The sequence below is a fragment of the Dermacentor variabilis genome, chromosome 2, assembly GCF_050947875.1.
Source record: "Dermacentor variabilis isolate Ectoservices chromosome 2, ASM5094787v1, whole genome shotgun sequence".
Classification (NCBI taxonomy): Eukaryota; Metazoa; Arthropoda; class Arachnida; order Ixodida; family Ixodidae; genus Dermacentor; species Dermacentor variabilis.
The window spans coordinates 230,370,965-230,392,447 of record NC_134569.1 but is presented as its reverse complement, the minus strand read 5'-3'; the positions used below and the strand labels follow the sequence as shown (position 1 = coordinate 230,392,447).

Here is a 21,483-nt window from a genome sequence, read left to right as displayed (position 1 = left end):
TGAGTAATACATATGTGGCCGAACACAGCCAGTAAACCTTCTTAGATATAAAAGAAAATGTTCGTGTTTGAAAGATTCAAGTCAGAGCTACTGAAAGTAGGGACTACGCTCCTTAGCACCTACAACACCCTATGGCAATTCTATGCCGTTAAGAGAAGCAAGCAGTACATGATGCCACTGAGCGATAAAAATAAATTGTAATATTGCTTCTGCTCTTCGTAAATATGGGGCATAAAGTGGTGGAAAAAGGGGTGGAGGTTGCTTTACGCAGGGCGATGGAAAATAACACTTCTTTTTAGTCCTGGGTGTTTGAAGCCGAACACGACGCCTAGGCAGGACCCACTGAAGCTTCAAGGGATTCAACAAATATGTGTTCGCGCTAACTTTCCGGTAGCTGGTGTGGTGTGCGGAACACCTATAAATGTACGCAGCTCTTATCTGAAGAATGCCGAGAACACACAAGCCCGAGTGGCGCATTTTTGTGAGCACAGGCGTGCTCTAGCGTATGTAACCAAAAATGCGCCTGGTAAGGTACCACACAAGATTAGAAAGGGTCCCACGTAGTCCAGAAACTACCCGGAGAGCATATATTACGAAGCTATCAAGTGAATTCTTCACCACTGCAACACGGCTTACGAAAATAATCTTCTGTCGATAACGAATCCCTGACCTGCGATGGTGGACTAGAAGTGTTATCTTTACAGCGAAGCTGTATGCCTCTACCGTCCAAGAACATTTTCGTGTCATTGGCGTGGTAAGCAAAAAACTCCCCCATACGTGCGCCAATCCCGAAGATTGTGCAATTCCGGCCCAAACCGCGGCGGACGTGAAGCAGGCGTTAAGCACTCCCCATACGTGGGCCGATCCCGAATATTGTGCAATGCCGGCCGACCCGCGGCAGAGGTGCAGTTCGCCATTAAGGGGTCCACAGACGCAGCTTCGCTGGTCAACCTTCTTCGCCGAGTGGACGGGCACTGAGTTTTTTCCGACGGTAGGGAATGGGTATCGTGCTATGGGTTTCGGCATAAATTCGACGAAACCACATCATTTGCTAACATTTTTATAAAAGCCTGAGGCTGTGTTCAGCCCGCCCAATGCAATAAACGACACCACGACTATATGGGCCCTGTCTACATAAATATTATTCCATGGAGCATGCAGGCTTTATTCATAAAACATGTCTCTTTTTAACTGTTTATTTGGCTACTACTGCTACACTTACGTATTAGTGTCAGTGTATGTCGCACTCCAGATTGCGTGAAAAGCATACCCACCTCATAAATGCTTTCATGGCATCCATGTCCGTCGCGTGCTCATGCATCACCCGAACTGTGTGAGCTCGAGGCGAGAGGGCATAGTGATTCCTGGCTCGTTGCCATCCCGGCGGACGTGTCTGAAGTGCAATAGCTGGCAAGTACCTGCACGACAGTCGCTGAATTAGCAGGGGCTAGACGTTGCGCAAAGAGACAGCTAGCTATCATTACTTCATGTAACTCCAACACGGAATAACATTACACTCCTTCCCTTCTCCTACACTTTTCGTCAAAGTGTATGTTGCGACTGAACATATTTGTACTTTAGGGGATGCTGTGCTTTCCGCGCGAAAGAAACCACCGGCTAGAAAGATGCGCGCGCCTTTAAGAACGGCTTTAGAATGGCATTCATATTTATCATACCAAGTAGCCGTGTTCTTGGCTGTTGAAGTGAAATTATATATATATTTATTTACCTAATCGTGCATTGGAAATATCATATCGTATTAGTCTACACAGAATGGCCATGGATGATGTTAGGCTTTTCCAAATTCTGTTTATTTGAAGATAATGTATCTAAAAGCTTAACGCCGAAAACACTGTCATATTCATTTATTATGCGGCCATAGAAGCGAGAGACGTTGGTTTAACCAACTACAAAACCGTGGACAGCGCTCGGAGCCAATAAACACAGGTCCAAAGCGTTTTCGCTTAGTATGAAATTGCCTAGCTGCTGTAGCTTTAACATTGACATCCATCTATGCTGAGTACTCAAAATCTAATTGGTAATGCACCTGTCGTAGCGCTAGAGAATTGACATAAAAAGTGTTCGATGGCTAGGATACTCCCTAATGCAAAATTCGAGCGCCCCTCTGTACGTCTTTTCATTTCGCGATATATTGAGGCAAAGAATTTGTGACCGAAATCCCCGCACCGACTGGCAATGGGCCAGTGCCGTCAGTGCTTTTGCAGAAGGAGGGGCATTATGGGAACGTGGCATGATAAGCGGCATTGTAGCCAGCTGCGGCAGAAGGCGACAACAAACGCGCGAGCAGTCTCATACACGTTCCCTCGCTAAGACCGCGGGACCGTGATGCTAAGCGCAGGAATGGGCACCTACGAGCTACCCTCTATTACTATGGCGTCATCTAGCAGTCTTGTGCGGCATTTTGCTTTCCTCCTCACTCTGCTTCGGCTTTACGCCTCGTGCTTTTACTACCTAACTCATCCGCATACCTCCTCGCGCTGTCCTCGCTGTCGCCATATTTCATCTCCCACTACGATGCGCGTTCGTTCTTTCATCCGTCGCTATGCTCGTTCGCTTCGTTACAAAGCACGCCGAAGCTCAACGCATGAATAAGCCCCTAAGATCTGCGTTCTCAAAATACGTTTTTTTTAATACAAGCTATTGCTTAATAAAGGGAAAATCACACATTCACCCATTCGTAGCAATTGCTACAAAGGAAACCCATAAGGGTTCCTCGAAAGAAAAAGCCTCATATTTCAAGAAAAATTCGTCCTGGTCCTGGACTCGAACCCGGGACCGCCGCCTTTCCGGGGCAGCCGCTCTACCATCTGAGCTAACCAGGGGGCTAGCAGATGGCAGGGCGAAGTCCAATTTTTCGACAACACGAAGCAAAGGCAAGTGTTTGACGTAGAAGTTCTGCGGAAACCCTGTCCTGCCATCTGCTAGCCGCCTGGCTAGCTCAGATGGTAGAGCAGCTGCCCTGAAAGGGCTAGTCCCAGACCAGGACGAATTTTTCTTCAACTCTGAGGCTTTTTCTTTCGAGGAACCTGCATGGGTTTCTTGTAGCAATTGCTACGAACAGGTGGATGTCTGATTTTCCCTTTATTTATCACTTCTCTTCGCCTCGCGGATTTCCGCGGAACTTCTACGTCAAGCTATTACTTGAGTGGTTGTATTGCTTGGGTGCTTGGGGGGTAGTGCGGCACGAACTAATTGCGTGGAAAAGGCAGAGGAGGAGGGGGAAATATTCGATGTATAATGCACCGCAGCCGCTCAATGGTTATGTCGTTCAGCTGCTAAGCTAGTGTGAAGGTTCGTGCGCTTAGACGGACGTGCACGCTTAGGTCCACATTAATTTTGAACGCACGTGCTCAAACCGATTCCGGAGCATTCCATTACGGCACCTCTCAGAACCCGAATGTCGCATTTCGAACGTTGCGCCCGTTACTTAACCAATCATGGAATAAAAAACCAAGCTCTTTCCGCGGACTGTCGTTTCGTACATCAAACTGCGTTTCCAAAGACCCGCCCTGCAAGGTAGCGCGTACGGGAACTTCCCCGTACGAAAAGAAAGAAAATCCACTGAATAGAGTGTACAAGCCATAACTCATGCAAATAAAATATAGCACGCTACTAATTAATGTGGTTTTGTAGAGCTTGCAACAAGCGATAATTTGATCAATTGTTTTGAAATCTTTCATTAACTCTCCTGTGGCATATAGCGCAATGCATCCTCCCAAGAATAATGCAATCAAGAGTCAACTATTGCATTCGTTACGGTTGTGTTTATTCGCATAAAGCGCTTAACAGAGTTCACTTACCTTATCATAATTAAATTTACGGCACAGGTATCATTTACTAACTTGAACCGCGTTGTGAGAAGTCATACCAGCTTAGCCGAGAACATAGAACCAGTTTTCAAAGTGTTGTAAGAGTTGGTAGGTACTACAGCGGAACTTCAGCTCTTAGTTTTGCAAAAGCCTGCCTCGAGGAGTTAGAGCCGCACAAATTTCGACGATGGTTATTTCACGGCCTATGGTAGTTGGAATTTCATGATATGTGGCGTGGTGAACAACATGGTCTATGGACAAACTCATGACAGTGCTTCGCAGTTACCTGATTCCTTGCTGAACTATATCTATGTAAGAAAAAAGGCGTTTACGCTCCCGACATCGCGCTCGCCGAACCGCTTGGTGGTCTGAAAGTCCTACTTTTTCTATGACCTGGCAGTGTAAAGGACGCTTTATAGAGTTTGTTCTTCTTTAAGCTACTACGCTCCTGTTCGATGCCCGAGCCTGCGGCGGTTTCGAAGCACAGACAGGCGCCCACGGTAGCAGTATGATGATAACATAATCACCATAATGGGATGACGTTGATGAAATGATAAGGGTGGTATAACGACACCACGACGACGACGAAATGAGCATAGCTTAACGACGACTAATGTATAAAGGAGGTAGCGTTCCGTCAATGGCGTGAGGTCAGCGGAGCGATGAGAACGGGTAGACAAAGATTTGATGACGATGGTGTAACGACTACGATGGATCACGACGACTATTTGACAACAAACGAATGACGACGACGGCGTGAGAACGGTGTCCTAATTACGATTGAATGACAGCATGATTACGGCGGAACGACCATGACGGCATCCCGACGGCTGTATGAGGGTGAATGCACGCAGAAGACTGTATGACAAGTATGGCATGACAATGGTGTCAAAATGGCGAAGCTAGACAATTTACGATATAAATTGAATATTTAAAAATTGCACAACACTCATGTGTACCCTCGTATCGGTAGGCGGCGACTTCTGCAAGGAAACTTTAGCTAAAGCTCAAGTTATTATGACAGTCTGGAAAAGAGGAAAGGGAGGCGGGACAGCGCATGCATCTTAGCTACGATAAGGTGGTACACACACGTTTACTTCCGGACTACAATAAAAACAGCCGAGTTAAGCTCAACCACGAAAAGAAAGGATCACCGCCGAAATGAAAGTTCGCTTACTAAATGTAAGTTTCCGAAGTGCCGTGAATAAAATTTGTGCCTTGGAGTATATCTTGGCCAGCTATGACCCGCGCATAACTACTGTAACAGAAATATGGCTGCGACCCGAAATACACCACAGCCAAATTGCACCACCCGGCTGCAAAACATTTAGGAAAGACCGCGTTCCGAAAGGGTGAGTAGCATAATACTATTACGATATGATCGAGCGATGCTCAAGAGACGGGCCGCCGCGAGAACGAAGATGAAGTTGGTCGCAGCTCTTAGGGCGAGCCAGGGTCGGCCTGGGCGTCAGGTTCCAGTGTAAATGAGCTGTAATGATCTCTTTCGCCTGTGTCTTTTCACACGTAACATTCTGGTGGAGGTCAGCGATCCCCGTCCTCGCCACGGATCTGCCAAGTGGTCCACACATCGAGCATCTCACCATGCCTCCCGGTGACGAGCACGCGTTTCCAGCGGCTTCGGCTTGTCCGACTGCTCCAATCATCACGGTTGCCCCACATCGCGACACTCATGTGTTATCTGGCCTGGAGGGACAGGACGTTGACGAATGGATCCAGCTGTATGAACACGCCACTGCTAATAACAGGTGGGACCCAATGATTATGCTCGCCAATGTCATCTTTTATCTCGGTGGCACCAAACGCATAAAGACGACATAACCAGTTGGGACAGTTTCAAATAAAAGCTACAGGAACTGTTCGGCGACCACTTTGGGCGCAAGGTTGCCGCGAGAAAGGCTCTTGCGTCTCGTGTTCAGTCATCTACAGAGCCGTACGTTTCCTCGACGTCTTAGCTCTATGCCGCAATGCTGAAGATTATATTTCCGAAGCAGATAAAGTGCTAAAAGGCATCGCCGACGACGCTTTCAATTTGCTTGTTTTCGGCAACGTGTCGACTATCGGCGCCATCATAAAAGAATGCCGTCGTCTTGAACAAGCTAAGAGCCGCCGTATCACACACCGTATCACGCGGCTACCCAACACTGCTGCTACATCGACACGTGAGGGTCGACCGCGTCAGAACACCACCTGTGACGACGTCACCCGTATTCTTCGCCGTGAACTCGAGGCCACCTGTTCGCCAGCTTTCTCCGCGACGCCTCCCGATCCCCCAGCAACCACCATTGCGATGATTCAGGCCGTCGTCAGACAAGAATTTCAGAACATGGGTCTGAACTCACTGTATTCCACGTCTCAACCCAGCGTTCCCCAGTTCTCTACCGGCCCTCCTCGTCCCCGGCAGTCCTTTTCTGTCACATCTCGCCGCAACCCGTCCGAATAGCGCACCCCTGATGACAGACCGATCTGCTTCCACTACTTTCGCATCGGCCACGTTATTCATCACTGTCGCAGCCGATGGCCACCACATCCTCGGACATACGCCGCTGCTTATTCCCGCACCTTTGGACCTTCTGTTTCCCATACCACCCGCGATGAACGTACTGCCGCTGATGCTTCACTATACCTTCACTACAGCCGCTCCCGGATCCCGGATCCAGCCGGAAAACTAGGCACTGCAGCTTTTGGAGGTGAAGCTGCGTTGTCGACCCTGCCCTCAAATCCTCTGCTCGGCTTACCTACGGAACAAAACCTTCTTGATGTTGACGGCTATCCTGTCACGGCATTCGTCGATACAGTAGCACATCTTTCTATTATGAGTGCCCCCTTCCGACCACGACTGAACGAGCTCCTCACCCCAGCGCCGGCACGCGTCGTCGGTGTTGCGGATGGCGGTACTCTGCCTATCATCTGCATGTGTACGGCACGTGTCAGCATCGCCGGCCGCCACCACTCCTGTCCTCTTCACTGTAATTGCTCATTGCCCCCAAGACCTCATTCTAGGCGTGGATTTTCTCTCCGCGCATTCTGCTCTTATTGACTGCTCTTCCAGTACCCTTCCCCTTGAATTGCCGATCCTCACAGAACCTTCTGAGGCACCCCAATGCCGCTTACGCCCCACCGGATTTCTTCGTCTGCAGCCAAAATCAATAGCCTATATTGAACTGTTGTCTTCACCACCAATTCCTGATGGCGAGTACCTCGCCACTCGCCTGCCCGACATTCCACTACAGTATGACGTTAACGTGCCTCGCAGTATACTTACTATTACTGTGAACAGCACTCGCATGCCTGTCTTTAACTTTGGATTGGCAAAGCAGATTCTACCGCAAGGTCATTGCCTTGCCACCGTTGACTGTCTCGGCGACGATCACGTGGGAGCGTTATCTGCCGATGGTTAACGCGAGCTCAGTAAGCCCCTCGTACAAGCGTCGGGCGCCGATCCCAACATAAAGAAAATGGTTGCGACGGACCTGTCCTCTGCGCAGGCTGAAGGCCTTTGCAAGGTATTATCATCCTACCGAGATATTTTCGACTTCGACGATCGCCCTTTAGGCCAGACGCTCGCGGTCAAGCATCGGATTCTTACTGACGATGCTACGCCTATTCACCGACGACCGTATCGAGCTTCTGCGTCGGAACCCCGAGTAATTCAAAGTGAAGTGAACAAAATGCTAGATAAAAATATCATTGAGCCTTCTTCGTGTCCCTGGGTGTCACCTGTGGTGTTGGTTAAGAAGGACGGCACGCGGCGCTTCTGTGTAGACTACCGTCATCTGAACAACATTACTAAGAAGGACGTCTACCCGCTCCCACGTAGACGACGCCCTTGACTGCCTGTACGGTTCTAGCTATTTCTCTTCTAATGATCTTCGCTCTGGTTACTGGTAGATTGCTGTTGACGATATGGACAAAGAAAAAACTGCGTTCATCACACCTGATGGTCTATACCAAATTAAAGTAATGCCGTATGGATTATGCAACGCCCTGCCACCTTTGAGCGTAAAATGAACTCCTTGCTCCGAGGTTTCGAATGGCCCACATGCGTCTGCTACGTCGACGACGTCATCGTCCTCTCGCCAACGTTCGACACTCACCTTGAGCGTCTAACAACTATACTTGATATATTTCGAAAGGCGAAGCTGCAACTTAACTCGTCCAAATGTGGTTTTGGCCACCACCAAATTACTTTTCTGGGCTATCTAGTTGACGCTTCCGGAGTACAGCATGATCCCCACAAAACTCGCGCTGTCAGAGTTTCCGGTTCGGAAGACACCTGAAGACGTTGGAAGTCTTGTAGGGCTATGCTCGTACTTTCGTCGTTTTGTTCCAGATTTTTCGACAGTTGCTAGACCCGAACTAATCTTTTTTGAAGAAAGGCGTACAATTCTTGATGGGTACTGCAGAAGCCGCCGCGTTCTCACGTCTCGTCACTCTTTTAATCTCACCACCCATTCTCGCCCACTTCCACCCTGATGCCCCTACAGAATTGCGTACAGATGCCACTGGTCATGGCGTAGGTGCCGTCTTACCCTAGCGTCAGCGTGGCCAGGATCGCGTTATTGCTTATGCTAGCCGCCTCCTAGCACCATCGGAGCGCAACTATTTCATTACGGAATGAGAATGCCTTGGTGTTGTCTGGGTGGTTACGAAGTTCCGTCCTTACCTTTACGGTCACGCTTTTTCCGTAGTCACTGACCATCATGCACTCTGCTGGCTCTCATCGCTAAAAGATCCTACAGGCCAGCTTGGTCGGTGGGCTTTGAGGCTACAAGAATTTTCGTATTACGCGGTGTACAAGTCTGGCCGCCTGCACCAAGACGCTGACAGCTTATCGCGTTACCCTGTTGACGACTCTGACTCCTCCAATATTGCCAGTGCTTCTTACGTATTCTCTGTATCACAGCTGCTTCATTTCGCCGACGAGCACCGCCGTGACACCTACATCAGAGCACTCATAGACCGTTTTGAGCACTCTCCGGCTGATGCTGCTCAACACCTCTTCGTCCTCCGCGAAGGTATCCTATACCGTCTTAACCTTCACCCCGACGGCTGTGAGTTCCTACTTGTAATACCTAAACACATCCACTCCAGCGTTCTGGAAGAGCTTCACGGCGCACAAGCGGCAGTACACCTCGGCTTATCTCGAACCTATGACCGCGTACGTCACCGTTTTTTTTTCTGGCCGGGCCTTGCCCGTTCCGTACGATGCTAAGTTGGCGCTTGTGAACTTTGCCAACGACACAAGAAGCCTTCCCAGCTCCCCTCTGGTTACCTGCAGCCGCTCGACATTCCTGCCGAGCCCTTCCATCGTGTTGGCTTAGACCTTCACGGCAGATTTCCGGAATCTACATCAGGAAACAAGTGGGTCGCACTCGCGGTGGACTGCGCGACCCGCTACGCCGTAACCCGCGCTCTTCCGACCAGCTGCGCAACTGATGTAGCGGACTTCCTCCTACATGATATAATATTTGCGCATGGTGCTCCGTGTCAATTGCTAACAGACCATGGCCGTACGTGTTTGGCCAAAGTCACTGACGACATCATGCGCACCTGCTCAATACAGCGTAAGTTTACCACCTCCTACAACCCCCAAACGAACGGCCTCACTGAGCGTTTCAACCACACCTTTACAGACATGCAATCCAAATATGTTTCAGACGACTACGGTGACTGGGACCTCGTTCTACCTTACATTACTTTTGCGTACAACTCCTCCCGTCTCGAAACTAGTGGCTTTTCCCCGATTTACCTCTTGTATGGCCGAGAACCGACGCAACCACTGGACACTGTGGTTCCGGCCGCCACAGCTTCAAGTAGCTGTCACCCGTCATGCAGTCGCCCATGCTGACTATGCTCGCCAACTTGCGCGCGCTCGTGTACCAGTGTCTCAAGACAAACAGAAGCAACGCTACGACCTCCGTCACCGTGACGTCCATTTTGTGCCCAGAAGCCTTGTTTTGCTTTGGTCACCATCGCGTAAAGTTGGCCTTTGTGAAAAACTGCTTTCCTGTTACACAGGACTATATTGCGTGCTCCGCTAAGTGACCGATGTCACCTATGAAATCGTTCTAGACACAACCACTGCGTACTCCGCTGTGACAGCCAGTCACATTGTCCACGTCGCCCGACTCAAGTCGTGCAACTCTCCACGCGCCTTGGATATTTAGGAGTACCGTGACGGCGCTTTTGCCACCGGGGGGATAGTATTACGATATCACCGAGCGACGCTCAAGAGACGGGCCGCCGCGAGAGCGAAGATGAAGTTGGTCGCAGCTCTTAGCGCGAGCGAGGCTCGGCCTGGCTCTCTGGCTCCAGCGTAAAGAACCTGTAAATAGCCTCGTTCGTTTGTGTCGTTTCACACGTACCAATACTCAAACAAAATATGAATGCTATGCTAAAGGAAGGAATTGCAAATCCCGAAAGTATTTGGTGCAATATTAAACTAGCCAGAATGTATTTTATTGTGGGAGCCGTCTACCGACGTCTAACAAGTTCCCTCTAACAAGTTCCAGAAGACTGGCTCACGACAAGAGTTGAGCCGACCCACAAATCTGGACAACGACAAAAAGTCGAGAACTACCGCCCAATTTCATTGGCTTGCGTTTGCTCTACGCTTTTGGAACACATTATATCCAAACCTATCTATACATACACTGAAGGCACAAAAGCACTCCTCTCAATCAGCACGGATTCCGTCAAAATCCCTCTACAACAACACAACTTTTTTAAACTGTCGGCGACTTTACGCATGCTTTAATTAACAGAAGCCAGATTTATGCAATATGCCTAGAATTTTCAGAAGCCTGTGACAATATTACACAGCCTGAATAAAAAATTTGTGTATCTTTGCGTAAAATATATCATTCTACAGTGGATAAGCGCGTACCTGACAGGATGAACACATCATGTGGAAGTAATCAGTTACAAAGCTGATCAATTACATGTTACTATAGGAATTCCGCAAGGTTCTTTCTTAGGTTCAACATGATCTTTATATTATATATGTGATAATACAAGTAGCATTCACCTAAGCATGACAGTGCCACTTTTTGCAGGTGACTGCTTAATTTAGAAGGTTATTAAAAAGGCAAATGACCCGAAAGCATTCATGACACTGGCAGTCGGTAGTGAGTGGTACGCTACATCGAAAATGGAGACAAATCAGTCCAAAACTGTTGCTCTACGTGTGACAAATAAGAGTAAAGGCGTGCTCATTCACAGTTTTACTGTAGGCTCTACCCCTCTCTCAAAGTTGGCGCAATTAAAGACAGATGTAAATGTATCAACAAATTTAAAATGTAAGAGGCATATTAAACACACTCTCTTAGCAGCGAAAAAAAGTTGCGGTACCTAAGGCGGAAATTGAATCTTACTGCCAGCGCGGTTAAACAGCGTGCCTTACGCATGCACGGCCAACTTTTCAATACGCAAGCAATTTATGGGACCCCTCCGAAATGGAGTAGATCCAATGAGGAGGCACACTAGATTAAGTCATTGAATATACTCCTTAACAGAGTCAGTATCAGAAATGTTGCGTCTATTAGAACATCCCACGTCAGCAGATCGTCGACAACTGGCTAAGCTAAAATTATGTAACTTGCTGTCAAAAATAAACATAGCTACAACAGAATACTTAACACAGCACCGACAAAGAATACTGAAAAGGATAAATGAATATACGTTTTAGGTACCTGAACAGCGTATCAGTGTACATGCAGTCATTAAAAAAATCTCGACAATGGATTTATTGTCATTATCTCTTGTCCGAAGTAGCTCTCTAGAAAACTTTGAGAAGCAGCTCAAGGAATTTTCTTTTGCAGTCTGGTACACAAAGCTGACATCATTTTCCGTGTCCATGTTGTCTTAATTAAAAATTGATGTACTGATAGCACCGTTCAATTTCATGAACCGATTCCTTTACAAAGCTCATATTATTTAAATTATGGGGTTTAACGTGCCAAAACCACTTTCCGATTATGAGGCATGCCGTAGTGGAGGACTCCGGAAATTTCGACCACCTGGTGTTTTTTAACAGTGAACCTAAATCTAAGTAAACGGATGTTCTCGCATTTCGCCCCCATCGAAATGAGGCCGCCGTGGCCGGGATTCGATCCCGCGACTTCGTGCTCAGCAGCCCAACACCGTAGCCACTGAGCAACCACGCGGGTTCATATTATTTCTCCATGCTCACGTTGTGCTAACTAAATATTTATGTTCTGATTGCGGTACTGTAGAACTTGATTTGCTCTTAAATTGTGTAAAATTGACATAGTAGTTTCAGCGATGTACCATTGCATTACTGTGCAATACTTGTAAATAGAAGTTGAATTGCGTACTTTCTATATTGTACGAGTAATTCGTACTAATATTTTTACTGTAACGAATCTTTGAAACGGTCTGAGGGCCAACAGTGTGCTTAAGTGTTGATATAAAATCACGATGGAATGATGACAGCATGATTACGGTGGAATGACGTTGATAGAATGATGAAGACGTTATGACGACGACTGTATAACGATGATTGTATCAAGACGATGGTACGAGATGGCGATACGACGACTGTATGACGACGTAGGCGTGACGGCGATGGTGTACACCCAGCCAGTGACGACATAACCAGTGGCGCTTACACAGCGGGACATACACATGGCAACTGGATACTGCAGTATTCCGCAATCGGCCCACGAATGCGGACAGCGCCAACTCCGCAAAACTTAGCAACGTGTTGAGAAAGACAACGCATTGAGGCGCTATCTAATTGTACCTTGACGAGAAACAGTGTATGATTTGTAACAAGGACTGCGAATTGTCATATGTGTTTTCAACGTGTAATAAAACTTGTGCGAGTTAGCGCAAACAAATGAGTGTACTCAATATTCACACCCCTTTTGTTCTCTCCCATGCCTTCACTTCTCCTTTAATGCTACCATGTGACGTGTAGTAACTGACTTCGTTGAGCTGCGACATCGATAACGCCATCATGTAGATGTTAAGGTTCCCGTTAAAACAGATGTTGTGAGCACATACCTTCAATTCGTATTGAGTTCTGTCACACTATTACAGTTCGCGCAATCGTTCTAAACTATCCTCCTCAATTTTTCTCGCTCCCCCTCCTTTTTGATGCAGTTCAGTTTTCTGAGAGACTGCTAACTGTATCGTGAACTTATTCTGCCTTCGGAGATATCAATTCTGATTTCGTAAACTGAAAAATAATTACACAGAAGATCCGACATACTTGTTGGAATCTATGTAAACTGAAGCTTTTTTGGTGTTTTTAGGATCTGGAGATGTGTCACGTGATATGAAACTTCCTCTCATGCATGAGACGCTTGATCTTCAGGAACGAATCGGGATGTAAATGAAGTCGTGGAAAACATTGTTCAGCGAAAGGAGCTTTTCGAATCAGAGTAGGAGAATTCGACATAATACAGGAGTGTTATTTTACCTTAGCTCAACGAAGCTTTGCAGGTTAAGCAAATCATTGGCTTGACCACATTCCTTTCAAAAAGGCTTTACCTAGTGATGGTCAAAGACCACTGCTACGTCGCAACAAATCAATAGTCTATGAGACACGCCATGCACATTACAAAACTGGTCCTCGATGAAGTGGACCACAAAGTAGCATTTAGCAGATGTGGATAACTGTCGTTACACAGCTCATTCCTGCTGTTTACCGTGTGTGCTCTGTTTAGCATGAGCCCTCTAAAAGTGTTCCTGACCTATCGCCGACGTTCTGCAATGCTGAGCCTGACATTTCGGCTGCAGTAGGACCTAAGGTTACTGCGCAAACATTCGCCCCAATCTAAACGCTTTCGCCGCTGCTAAGCGTTGTGATTTTCTTCAAGTTGCGTTCACGTTTCTCTTTACCCGTGAGCAATCTTCTGCCACGGCAGGCTTCGCGCATTGCTTGGATAATTCAGTCAAGCTGAGCATCTGCTATGTTTTGCGGTATACCGTTGCCTCTTGTATGTCGCTTTATTATTCGTTCAGGGCTCATCCGTTCATAGGCCAACCTGTAAGGCGCATGTTTGACGCACGTGTTTCTTTCATACAACGGATGACAACACCATTTCACACATTTATCCATGCATATTTCTCACGCGCTGTTCTGTGTTGAGGTTTCCCGAGAAGAAGCTGCCGGCAGCAACGAGCGACGGAAAGTATCATGGGTTACACACACAAAAAAAAAATATTGTGCAGAGCCCACGCACAGTGGGAATCGATGTTATGTGAAGCGTTTTCCAGGCACCTTGCTATGCAGCCTTGTTTGCGTTCCGCAAAATGTTATCAGGTGGAAGAAAAGTAAATCAATGTTTATGTAAATCAAGTATATCTGTGTGGCGCGAGTACGCTGAAATAGAATTAACGCGAGAGCGTGCATGTGCGACGACAGCAGCAAGATGACAGTGACGGTTACGACGATGGCAAGATTTCTAAGAACGCCCAATTTCATTCGAACAAGCCGCATGGCAGTTCGAGATGAGGAAGAAACGCAAAAACTAAATTCTCACGGACGGCAGCATGCGGCATCACATAGAGCACTGAAGCGGGTGACTTGCTGGCGGAACTGTAGCACAACCGTGTCCTCTCATAGCCATTCGGATGAGTTATGTGGTGCACTGCTCGCCTTGGCCGAGCCGTGAGGGCGCTCACGTAGTGCGATTAGGTACAGCTTCGTCATACTGGGATACTATGCGCACCAGGAAAAAGCGGGTCTCGTTGTTTCATTAAGCAGCCTGCTAACGACGAGAAGGGCCCTGCAAATTCGGTACGATCTTCGGGAGGAACAAGGAGGCGGCGCGTCGCAGTCCACCGTTCGAAAGTCAACCCACCTGGGTAATTTGCTTTCAAATCGATGCTTGAATGGATGCAACCACTACTCGGTGTTGTGCTGCCCAGAAGCTGGGATTTTCTTACGCGTGCCACCTAGCTCAAGCGCAGGTAGCACGGGAGACTCAGAGGCGAGAGCCGGATTATGAAGCCTGAATGACGATGCTATTGCCATGATGTCATCGTTAACACGAGCATACAGCCTTTGACCCAAGTTAGTCAACAAATTGATCAACTGGGTCGGCATCAGTTCTTCTCATGGTAATAATGTGAAACCATGTAAGCGTGCACCCCGGATATCAATATGTGGTATTCTTGTCATGGCTGTACATAGATACATGGTGTGATACCATATAGCATGCATGTCATAACACATCATTCATCTGAAGCATGCATACCCTAAGAGGCATATGAAGAATAGACCCAGTTAAAAAATCCATCTCATGTCGTTTAATCTAATAATGTCATCTCATTCATGACAGGTCTTTATGCCATGACATAAATGTCATTCTTGTAAGGCCTGTTTTTGCCAATATATGGATTAGGATATCCATGACATGAATGACATGACACACATCACATAGATGACATAACAGACATGCGTTGATGAAGCTGTGGTCGTTTCCTTCCTGGATATGTATAATCATATGTGTTACAAGACATGATTGCATGACATGACAAGACTGACATCTCATACAAGTCTTTTCAGTTGTGCACTGTCATGTAATTCATGACATGACATGGATGTCATTCGTGTGACCGCATTCTAGTCATGTCCTTCATGTCAGACCATGCACGCATGTCCTGTAATTCGTGTACTGATATATTAAAGGAACAACCACCATGGCATCGTATCCTTCATTTCATTTAAGTCACGACATAGATTTCATGACAAGCATATGATGTCAGTGGTGCCCTGACATACAATGCGCATGCACATCTCGCCATTCATGTCATCCATGTCAGGTGACACATGCGTATCATTGAGATTCTGACGTACATTCAGGTCAAGAAATGACCACAACGGCATCTGCCATTTATGACATCACATACGTGCAATGACAAATAGGTCACGGCATTGATGGCATGACATGTTATTCATGCAATATACGCATGCATGTCATGCCACCCGCATGCCATGATGCCTATTCTCATATATACCCAGTTGACTAAATGACCACGATGTCATCACGACGTAGGAGGCTAGATATATACATTCAAAGGGCCTGAAGTTTGCAAACAGTACCTCGCAATAAAATGCTCCCGTGTAAGGCATTCAATCAATAACCATCCTTTGTACTCACGCTTCATTGTAGCTGGCCCAGTAGCCCTGTTTCTGCAAAACTGTGGTGATGTCCGCACTTTCCATCACACCCCTGAACGGAAACAAAGAGAGAACACGTGCAACAACAGAATAGCTATATTTTTGCAGCAGATAAACCCCGGCAACAATATAGCGACTGTGAAATGGATAAGCACGAGGGCACCCATGCTTAAAGGCGTCTATTAAAGCACCGCCAATGCACTGAGAGCGACCCCGAGAATGCGCATAAACGACTGAACTAACAAACTTTTATTAAAGGGAAAATTAGGCATCCACCCAATCGTAGCAATTGCTACAAAAGAAACCCAGACACCCATTGCCTTGTCCTCCATTTATTACGTCTCTCCACCTTGCCGGTTTCTGCAAAACTATCATGTCTAACAATTTTTGTAGATTTTATTCAACATTCTGACTTCATATTTTTGCTTTGATGAAATACGTCATCAATAACGTGATAGCGATTCTGCCAGCAGTGACATCTGCTTTTTATGTAATCAGCTTCACTAGAATAATGGGAGCGAACAAGGCACATAGCTTATTAAAGGTGAATTCTAATAAGGTCCGTAAATGTCTCAGAAATAGACAACAACAGACGCGATCATTTGGACGGATAGCTTCGCTTTGGCTGTTCTGAAGTTCGTTAGGTGACAACTAAAGCTCACGATACCGAGAACTAGGACAAATAAGAAAGTGAGTGAACATGTGATTGTTCTGGGACCGGAGCCAGCACCTTCATTAAGGTGGATCAAGCTCTCAAGTTGTGTCCAGGGTATTGAAATTATCCCAGGCTGGACAAGACTATTTTCCCGTTGGCAATTATAGAAAACGAACGCCGAGATGGTTACCCTTGTAAAAAATTTGCCGACGATTAGGACACTCCATATGCGACATTTGATAGCAGCTCTACACGTGCTTTCATTTCGCATGTGAATATTTTGTATTATGATTATATAGGTTCATATTAGGAAGAGAACGCTGTGAGTAGCGCGCTTTGTTTCCATGCAGACGATGCGCACTTCTATGGGGCCATATCGTAGTCATCGTCGCCGGACAGCCCGTCTAGCGCGGCACTGCGCTTTTCTTCGCATTCTTTAGTTGCATCAACAACAAGAGCGGCCCTGCACCTCGGGGAAATCGTGCCACCAGTGCCAACGGCGACCACACGCAACATATCATATTAACCGCAAATAAAAACAGGGACAGCGGGAGAGAACACATAAACAACACGGGCGTTATGTTTTGTATGTATGTGTTCTCTCCCGCTGTCCCCGTCTTTATTTGTGGTCAATATGATATGCAGTAAACACCAACTAGGCCAAACTGAACTTCTTCTGACAACACACCAAGGAGATTCACACCGAGGCTTACTCGTAGCCGCTCGCCATCGCCCCTTGCAGGTGCAGTGACACATGTAGTGACACATGTCAACATGCTGGTACCGCGTACTCACCTCAGCAGCTGACGCCGCGGATGAGCGTAGTCCTCCCCGCCTCAGGACACCCTGCCCCCTCCCTACTCTGAAAGCACACCTGAGACCGCCCACGCGGCGGCGGATGCCTAGAGCACCGAAAACTTGGCGCATGCGCAAGCTGTCTCCCCTCCACTTCCTTCCTCATGTCTTTCCCTGCCGCCTCCTCCTCAATTTTACTCCCCGCCTCAGGATACCCTGCTCCTTCCATACCCTGAAAGCACACCTGAGACCGCCCACGCGGCTGCGGATGATGCGGGCACCAGCAACTTGGCGCATGCGCAAGCCGTCTCCTCTCCACTTCCTTCCTCAAGCCTTTCCCTGCCGCCTCGTCCTCCATTTTCCTCCCTGTGCGCTCTTTGTTCATCTACCGCTGCGCTCCGCGTTCGCTTTCACGTTTGACCTGTCGCTCGTTCGCTAGAGCGTCGGCGAAGCACCACGACGCTCAACGCAGGAAGGCGCGCTAAAGTACTGTGGTCTAAAACAGCTGCATTTAAAGACCAAGCCGGCCGGCAGCAATCGGTGAGATCAAACTAGAATCGGCGAGATTACTTGCCTTTTGCACTAAACCTCTGCACTCTGGTAAAGGAACATTAGATAGTCAGCGTCCACTTGGCGCGACGCTGAAAGTAAAACTGCGAGTCGGCCTAGTTGGAACATATTCATATTTATACTTTTTGTGCGCAAACAAACAGGGACGAAGAATAGGGGCAACACAAGGACGAGCGCTCGTCCTTGTGTTGCCCCTATTCTTCGTCCCTGTTTGTTTGCGCACAAAAAGTATAAGCTGAAAGTAAGTTATTTCACGTTGACAATGAACGTGAGTTTGTGTTTATTTTGGAAGACAAGGCCGCTGACGCAACCACTAATATAAGTTCACGGAGGTCAATGGCTTACATCCAGCTCAAGCCAAGGCAAAAAGTTGCAGTGACACTTCACTTCATGATTGCGGGTTAAGCGTATGGGTGCTATCCCATTTTTGTGCATTGCGATTATAATGTTTTAAGATGCTTTGATTGTGTGTGTGTAGCAGGTGTTTTCAAGACAATTTTTATTCTGTATTTTTTGTATGTTTGTCAATTTTTATAAAGTGTAGAGTGTTATTAGCAAAGGTAGCAAGGCAGTGTTATGGAATGCACCCGCTTTATTATATCAACCAATTTGCTAATGTACTGCTCACACTGTTCATTTTCCCCTTCTTCCTATTCTGGAGTCTCCTGAGCACGCAAAACCTGCGCCTTTTGCCGGACATGTAGAGGTCGTGCTCAGCGCTTCGCGGCGACTTCGTGGTCGGTCGACACGCGTTCGGCCTGCCGCCGCTTGCGTCGCTACTCTTTCGCTCGGCGCTCGGCCTCTCGATCAGCAGATGCACACAGCATCAGTAGCAACTGTCAGAGGAAGTCAACCTCCTCCTCCGCAGCGCTGCGCCTCCTTTCTCCTTGCCCCGCTTTTGCGTACCGACACCTAGATTTTCCTGTATGTCACGTTGCTTTACCGCGCGCTCAGCGAGTTCCCTGTGTTGCGCGATTCTCTCCACCTCCAGGCGCCTTCATCCTCCGCCGCTCGCCTCCCTTGCGGGGACTCACATATGCTCGCCCATTTCACAGACGGGGCATGTACGCTAGCGCGCAAAAAACTGTCCAGTTCCTCGAGGACGCCGGTCCCAGAGAGGCTTGCGCTCTTTGTGACCGACGTCCTCGTGGAGGTTTCGAGCGCTTAGTAAAAACCAACGAGGACCAGTGCGCTTTTCGTATAGTTTAGACTGAAACTGGCCCATAGCAGCGACATGTGGATGCCTTTCTGCAGAATTCCTCGTCTGTTTTATAGAACGGTGACCCTTGGTCGCCTCGAAATCCTGAAATGTTTCCCAGATGCACGCAGCACATGTGCCCGCAATACACTACTACCCTTTCAGTCGCCATGAACGACATTATTATTCTCTACCATGTCGGCTGATCTTTGTTTAGGCCAGGACAATAAATAAATAAAACACTGATCAGTTAAGTTCGAGAACTCTTGCCGCATGACAGTATATCGCTTCGTCTAACTGATTTCGTCCTACATGCGTTGGGCACTCGTTTCACACCAGGATTCGTTCCACTTCCAAGAACAAATTGTTTCCATACGCTCTTGCCTTGCGTCCTTGCTGAGCGACACAGTCCTAGCATGGTATGAGAGTGGATATCTTAGTTATCGCGAAGGCCTACTGGTAACAAGAGTTAATCCTTTTGTGCATGACATTCAATGTTATTTAGAAATAGTCCAAACGAAGGGCATTCGTTGGTTGACAAGATTTTCTTTTTTGCATAGAAGCGACAGGACTAGAAGAAATAAAAAGTGTCCATGAGTTGTAATATGAAGGTTTTAGATACGAAATCATGTCTCAGGCTCTTAGTTGCAGGCTTCATGCTTTGCATTCTTGAAACGGCATTGTAGCATATAAGTTCGCTGATTCTAAACTTGTGAAAAGCGGGTTCGCGAATGTTTGACAGCAGAAAATTTAGTCTTGCCCCCAGAAGCAGAACTTAGATTCGACTGACAAGTAAAAACGCCTTAAGAAGCAAGATTTTCAGGGAATGTTGTAAGTGATCGTAGCCATGTGACTACTATCGGGCTCCACCCTTTCCTTCATGCATGTTAAGACTGCACTTTTCTTTTAGTTTTTCTGATGTGTAATCATAACTTAATCTCTTTTTTGATTGTAATGTAAGCAGTTCGCTTTTTGTGCACAATGGGCCTTGTCTGTTATGTGCACCAAGGTTGTCTTTGTGTGCGCTATATATTATCACAAGAACCTGTCTTCGCACCTGATCGCTTGCAAGAAAGGGGCTGCACCAAAGGCAGCCACCCCTGGAGTACGCGGTTGATCACGCTTGATAATGGTTCGCATCGAGAGGAGGCAGCGTCTTCGACCACGTCTACGTATAACGTCTAGCGAACGTGACACTTTTCAATTACGTCACGTACGTATTAAAACACGCAACGGTCAGTGCTCATCTTCCACGAAGCAGCGCCATTATCCAAACGCACCATAACATGTTATTGCATGAGAGATCATTGCTACTACTCGCCTCTTCGTCGTCGCATGCTGGTCTTACTTAACATTTGGGCCAGCGGTTCTCCGTTCACCCAATTCCTTCACGGTGTTTCTTGAAAAAATTCCATACCAAACACAGGAGCATACACGCTGAAACAGCGGGTGATTAGTAGCAAATGGCCACGCATCTTTCAGGTGACTCCCAGAGAAGATTCTGCGTGTAATTTTTCTCAAGTTTAGGTGTGGACCCTATCAAAATCTGTATCATTTACTTGCCTAATGCTTGTCTTGTAATATTTCTCTTCCCCTTTTTGCTATTTTATTGCGTGGTCATGTTAATCAATACAATGTCGCCCCTCCACCTCGTGGGTACAAGCGACGATTTGAGGCAACCACAACAAGTGCAAAGCTCCGGGCGCCCGATTCTGGTGTTCTGAAACGGTGTTCTGCTTTCTGTTGGCTACAGAGTGCGCGGGCAGATTTCCTCAAATTTTTGTAACTGGGTTACACTTCCTTGTTCTTTCATATTCAATCAGTTTTATTTTCAGCAATCTCTGAGGCTGCACCCGAAGCTTTCCTAGGCGGCGGCGTTCCGCGTAGCCAGCCTCTCTCGTGCCCGATGAATTACCTTTCGAGCTCTTTCTCCACAGCGGCGTGAGCAGTGTAGCAGTCATGCTGGTGCCCTTGCGTAAGGGTTCTGTCGCGTCGAAGAACGCCAAAGCTATTCAAGAGCAACTCCATGCGGTGACTCCTCACTACCAGACTATCACTCATGTCCGACAGTTCGCTCTCGGAGCGATAGTGTGCAGGCGGCCAGACCAGATTTCTGTAGCAAACTGTCCGAAGTGCTCGCCATTTGTCTGTGTCCCGGTGAGTCGTATGTACCACCACATCTCGAATGCACCAAGAGCATCGCGCGTGGAGGTGACTCGCAATTACGCCCATCTGGGACACTGGAGAAGCTCAGTATGGC

The 21,483-nt window shown here is 47.4% G+C and overlaps 1 protein-coding gene across 1 annotated transcript in view; it reads right to left on the bottom strand.

The window, feature by feature from the left end:
- The window catches only part of LOC142570719 (putative phospholipase B-like 2), a 243,233-nt gene that overhangs the window by 11,305 nt on the left and 210,445 nt on the right, over positions 1–21,483 (bottom strand). The window contains exons 9-10 of the mRNA XM_075679063.1: positions 15,986–16,057; positions 1,275–1,418 (exon numbers count right to left, since the gene is read on the bottom strand). Coding sequence (XP_075535178.1) covers positions 1,275–1,418; positions 15,986–16,057 — 216 coding nt within the window. The remainder of the gene's footprint in view (positions 1–1,274; positions 1,419–15,985; positions 16,058–21,483) is intronic.